Consider the following 6,000-nt stretch of genomic DNA (forward strand, 5'->3'; position numbering starts at 1 on the left):
ATTACGTACTAGGAAGTAAAAGGTCATTATAGGAAACTACACAATCATGTTTGAACGTCATAGTAATATCTGAAATTTCTGTCCATCACAATTATTCGAACTAGCTGTTGGCAACTTTGATATAACACTAAGTTGCAGTTTCGTTATACCTTTTCCTTTCATTTTAACTTTTTCAGTACCTAAATTACTATAATATTCAACACTAGTTACATGTCGAAAAGTTTATTGAACATATCAGGAAAGAGTATGAGAATGCAAAAATACAAGGCATAAGAAATTTTCTAGTTAATTGTACACACAAACTAGAAAATTTTGCGCCTGGTTCTTCCTCCCCTCCTTGAATTCCCCTTACGTTTCTTAATCTCTTTGGTTTCTACTTGCTTGTTTATTTCCTCAATTTCATCTTCTTTCTCATCAAGTGCATTTTGTACCACAATTTTCTCCTCTTTTTTCTTGTTAAGGAATTTAATTAGTCCATCAAGTGCAATGTCTGCTTCATCACTTATCATTAGCTCTTGTGCAATCTCTGCTGCGGTCACATTCAGTTCAGTTATAAGCTCTTCGATTTCGCGAAACTTGCAGTGATTTTTTAGGCCAAGGTAGTTGGAAGCTAGAATCTTGAATCCGCTAGGAGTGCAATAGGACATTTCAATGTGCATGTCCATTCTTCCTGGCCTTAATAATGCAGGGTCTAGTCTTTCTTTATAGTTAGTTGTGAACACAATTATTCTTTCATCTCCACAACTTGACCATAGCCCATCAATGAAGTTCAGCAACCCTGAAAGTGTAACCTGTCCATCAAAACAAAAAGTCTGTTAACCCCTAAAATTAATTCAGATTAAAGTGTCATATAAAATGGAACGGATTGAATAATATGACTATTTAGGCACCTGACTTTCACTTTGGTGCGCGCCACCATCTCTGTTCTCTAACTCAATGGTGCAATCAATGTCCTCAATGACAAGAATGGATCTATTCTTGGCAGAGACTAGCAGTCTTCTGAAATCGGAGTTGGCTTGCAAGCTAGAGAGTTCCATATCATATATATCAAATTTCAGATAATTAGCAATGGCTGCAATCAAGCTAGATTTGCCTGTCCCTGGAGGTCCATACAACAAATATCCTCTTTTCCAGGCCTTGCCAACTCTTCTATAATAATCTTTTCTCATAACAAATCTGTTTAAATCATCCATCAGTTTTTGCTTGAGTTCAGGATCCATTGCTAGTGTATCAAAAGTTGATGGATGATGAAGATTGACACTTTCACCATAGCTTCCAAGTGGGGAGAGTGTTATCACCTTGTTTTCTTCTTTTATGGCTTTTGATTTTTCAAGAACAAATGGCAAATAAGTGTCCAACACCATTTCCTTGTGATTCTTGAGGAAACTAAGTTCAAACCATTTTTGTTCCACTTTTTCTGAAGAGAAGTAGCCATCATCACAATTAGCCTTGTGAGTTTCCACAATTTTTAGCTCCCAAATGAGTTCCACTCCTTCAAATGTGTCAATGATTTTCTCATCTTTGCTTATGGTGACTGAGAACTTCTTTTCTTTCTCTGCCTTGGAAATTTTGACCCTTTGAACTGAAGGGTACACTATAGTGCCTAAGTATATGTTAGAAGCTTCAAAGACTTCATTTGGAGTGAAACCAGTGTTTTCCTCAATGATGAGTGTCATTTGGGAAGAGAGATTTCCCATTAAGATTCCAACTTTTGACAAGATTTTCTCTTGGAGATTTTTGGGTAAGAGTTGGTTTGTCATGTTCTGAACTTCAGAGACTAAAGTTCTAACTAGAACTGCTGAAGCAGTCAAAGTAGTATATGCTGATAGCACTGATGTTGTTGAAGGCATTTTTGAAAGAGAAAACATGATTACAATATTGAATGTTTAGGATTAAGCAGATTTATAGAGTTTTAGGCAAAAGGACGAAAAGGGGGTAATATGTTTGAATTCCTCAAGGTAGTTTGCCAGAGAAGAGACTTTTATAGCAACTATAGAACTTGCAAACTTTCAGGTGAAGCTTTTTGAAGATTAGGTTCAGAGGCAAATGACTGAGTCTGAAGGACACAAAAGCTTGTTGTACAAGTAGAGCATGACAAGGTCAGAGATGTAAATGGACAAAGGTTCTCAAGCAATTCTTGGAAAGGGTCTTGTCAAAAGAGAAGAATAAAGTGGAAATTTTATTCATGGAATAGTTAGACGGTATGACCTGTCTATATTTGCTGACTTACTCATTATATCGTAGTTTTAGTGAAGGATTTATCTTATACATACGGATGATGAGGATTAACATGTAATCTACCTTTTTTTTTTTGGGATGTTACTATTCTCACTTATTATAGACAGTCACATGCAATTATTTTTTAGGTGATTTAATAATATAAAACTCTTTTGCATATTATAGACATACACTCTTTAACCATTTCCTACTCCCCCCCCCCCCCCTCCCTCCCACCCGACTTTGGAAAGATGTAACATGTTTATTTACAGTTGATCCTGCTGTAATTTTTGCATCTGTTATCCTAACTAATTAAGGGAAAGTTTTGTGAACAAATGAAAACCTGATGCTCATCTCGTTAACCCTGCATGAACAGACGTTAGATATCTGACAATCCGAGTTGATATTTTAAAGCATTATGGCCCTTTATATACATCATAACAACTTTAAATTAATAATACTAATATCTGATTCTTTTTGTTAAGAAAAACTACAAGAATGTCAAATTAGTCCTTACAAGAATTAATGGGAAAAGTGAAAAAAATAACTCATTTGTGCTTTTCATTTAGGGAAAATACATAAGTTCCACCTTAAACTTGTCCCAAAAATTTAGTCACACACTTGAATTTTGCGGGCGTCTTTTTACCTCCTTATTGTTGACCAAAGTATATTAATTATCCCCTTAGAGGTGGTGTGGCAGAGAGAGTATCTACACTTTCTTGAAAGAGCGTGACCGGCAGAAAAACAAGTTAAAAATGAATTAAATTTCATAACTATAAAATTAAGGTTTTCTTAATATTTTATTTTTATTTTTTTATTCATAACTATTTTTTTATTTTTTTATTCTTCGCTACAATTAAATACGGAAGTGTCACGTTCTGAAACAAATTTAAAGAGAATAACATATTTTGAGACGATTTTTGGATTTTTTTTTATAAACAAATTGTAAATTCGAATTACAATCTAAATGAAACCAAAGTAACAGAAATGAAAAATAATTTTCAGCTGAGACTCCATTGGTATGCTAAGAATATGCAGAGGAACAAAAGGTAGAAAGGATCAGAGGTGAGAAGAAAAGATGAATTCAGAAAAAGAAGAGAGAATGTGTGACAGTGAGGGAAGAAGAAGAAGAAGAAGAAGAAGAACAACCCAGTATAATTCCACTAGTAGGGTCTGGGGAGGGTAGTTTGTACGCAGACCTTACCCCTACCCTAGGGTAGAGAGGTTGTTTCCGATAGACCCTTGGCTCCCTCCCTCCAAGAACTCCCCATCTTGCTCTTGGGGCTCGAACTCACAACCTCTTGGTTGGAAGTGGAGGGTGCTCACCACTAGAGCAACCACTCTTGTCAATTGTCAAGAAGAAGATACCAAAATTTTTGTGAATGATCCCTCTGTCTCAGTTGGTTAGTTTTGCAACAGAATTGAAAGTGCCAGCTGGCGCCTGGCGAAATCTGAACCCTTCATGCTTATTTATTCTAGCTTAATCTTACCCATCCATTTAATGATAATGATGCCTCTGTTAACCCTTCTGGGGTTCGAGTCTCAGTAACTACAATTTAGGCTTCAACTCATGACATACTAGCCCGCTTCAAACCATCCTTGTCCTCAAGGATCAAAATCTGGAAACTTGGCTTTAATAAAATCATAGTCTTCCCTGGTTGCATCTTCAGGAGGAAAATTGGACCACTGAGCTAATACTGTCATAGCTGCTATATTTTCCTTGCGAACCATTTGTCGTTACAGAATTGCGATTAGCTTAACCAAGAATTGGCCCTCTATATTGGTACAGGGCAAAGTTGTCTGTACCACCCACCCTAGTACCTACCTTTTTCTTTAGTAAGGAAACATGAAACACATGGTGTATTTTGGATTATGAAGGTAATTCTGACTGGTAAGCAACCTTGCCAATTCTTTGAATGACTTGATAAGGACCATAATATTTGGAGCTAAGCTTTAGATTCTCCCTTAAAGCAAGTGATGTCTGTCTATATGGTTGTAACTTCAGGTATACCATATCTACCACCTGGAATTTCCTCTCAGGCCTCCTTTGATCAGCATACAATTTCATCATTTCCTGTGCCTTAATGTAAATTATCATGCAACAACTGCTGCATTTGTTGCTTCTTCATGATCACATCTTCAGCTGCAGGCACTATATTGTCCATCAGAGGTCCCATAGATAATAGGGGAGATGAGAAACCATACAGAGCTTCAATTGGGGTACATTGCTAGCTGAAATGGAAGTTTGTACTGTACCACCATTTTGCTAAATGCAGCCACTACTTCCACTGGTTAGACCTGCTAGCAGTTATACACCTCAAGTAGGTCTCAATGCATTTGTTCACCCTCTCCGTTTACCCATTAGTCTGAGGATGATAAGCTGAACTATAAAGTAGTTAAGTCCCTAATAGATTAAATAATGTATGCCAAAAATTGCTCAGAAAAGTTTTGTTTCTATCAGAGACAATGGTTTCAGGAGTCCCATGCAAGGTATAAACCTTCTTCCATAATTTGTCAGCCACATTAGCTGCAGTGAAAGGGTGAGCTAAAGCTATAAAATGAGCAAATTTGGTCATTCTATCCACCAGTACAAAGATTACTTCTTTGCCCTTGGATTTTGGTAACCCCTCAATAAAGTCCATTGTTAATATGTCTCTATGCCTGATCAGGAATTGGTAGAGATTAGCCCCGGATAGGCTATATTTTCCTCTTTATTTCTCTGACACAAAACACACACAACCACATGTTGCACTACTATCTGCTTCATGTTAGGCCAGTAAAACACTTGAGAGAGTCTTCAAAGTCCCTAGTTGACCAAAATGACTTTCCACCGGTGAGTAATGAAAGATTTGAATAAGTTGTTGTCTTAGTCCTCCCGTTTCTCCGACATAAATCTTTCCCTTTCTTCTTGTATCCATATTGGCACTGCCATACTAATAGCTTGTAAGTGAGCACTGTGCAATAAATTTGGGGTGAGGGAAAAACTCTCATATTGCCTAGAGAGTGGATCTGCTACTCTATTCTTTGCTCCGTTTTTATACTGAACTTCATAGTCCAGACCAAGTAGTTTAGCAAGCCCTTTCTGTCGAATGACATAAGTTACCTTTTTCTCCAGCAAATACTTCAAACTGTGGTAGTCTATTATTATAACAAAATATTTATATTGTAAGTAATGCCTCCACTTGTCAACAACATTAAGCAAAGCCATGTACTCCTTCTCATATATAGATTTGTCCATGTGTCTTTGAGCTAGGACCTTGCTAAAGTAGGCAATTGGTCTTCCATTTTTCATGAGCACAACACCTAGTCCAGAGTGGCTAGCATCAGCTTTTATCACAAATTCTTGAGAGTAATCTGGTAATGCTAGTACAAGTGTATTGGTCATATCATCCTTGAGTGCTACAAATGCTTTCTCTATTTCCTCATTCCATCCGAAAGCATTCTTCTTGAGTAATTCAGTCAATGGCCTGCAAATGCTCCCATAATTAGCCACATACTTTCTATAATACCCAGTCAGTTCAAGGAACCCTCTGAGTGCTGTAACTGAGGTTGGTCTTGGCCACTTGACCATGGCTTAGATCTTACTGGGATCAGTAGACACCCCACCTACTGTGATCACATGAACCAAGTATTCTACCTTGGATTGCCCAAATGAGCATTTTGTTTTCTTAGCAAAGAGTGTATGTTCCCTCAAGATATCGAAAACTACTTTCAAGTGCTTCACGTGATCATTCAAGGACTGGATGTATATTAGGATGTCATAAAAAAATACCAGTACAAATT

The 6,000-nt window shown here is 37.1% G+C and overlaps 1 protein-coding gene across 1 annotated transcript; it reads right to left on the reverse strand.

Annotated features, from left to right (window-relative positions):
• Positions 1-206: 206 nt before the first annotated feature.
• Positions 207-2,107, reverse strand: LOC104108476 (AAA-ATPase At3g50940-like). Its single transcript, XM_009617516.4, has 2 exons — positions 891-2,107; positions 207-791 (listed from the first exon to the last, which is right to left on the reverse strand). Exons 1-2 carry the CDS (start codon positions 1,866-1,868, stop codon positions 303-305), a joined length of 1,467 nt encoding a protein of 488 aa, XP_009615811.1. The 5' UTR covers positions 1,869-2,107; the 3' UTR covers positions 207-302.
• Between the last annotated feature and the right edge of the window lie 3,893 nt (positions 2,108-6,000).

Source organism: Nicotiana tomentosiformis, chromosome 12, assembly GCF_000390325.3.
Source record: "Nicotiana tomentosiformis chromosome 12, ASM39032v3, whole genome shotgun sequence".
Classification (NCBI taxonomy): domain Eukaryota; kingdom Viridiplantae; phylum Streptophyta; class Magnoliopsida; order Solanales; family Solanaceae; genus Nicotiana; species Nicotiana tomentosiformis.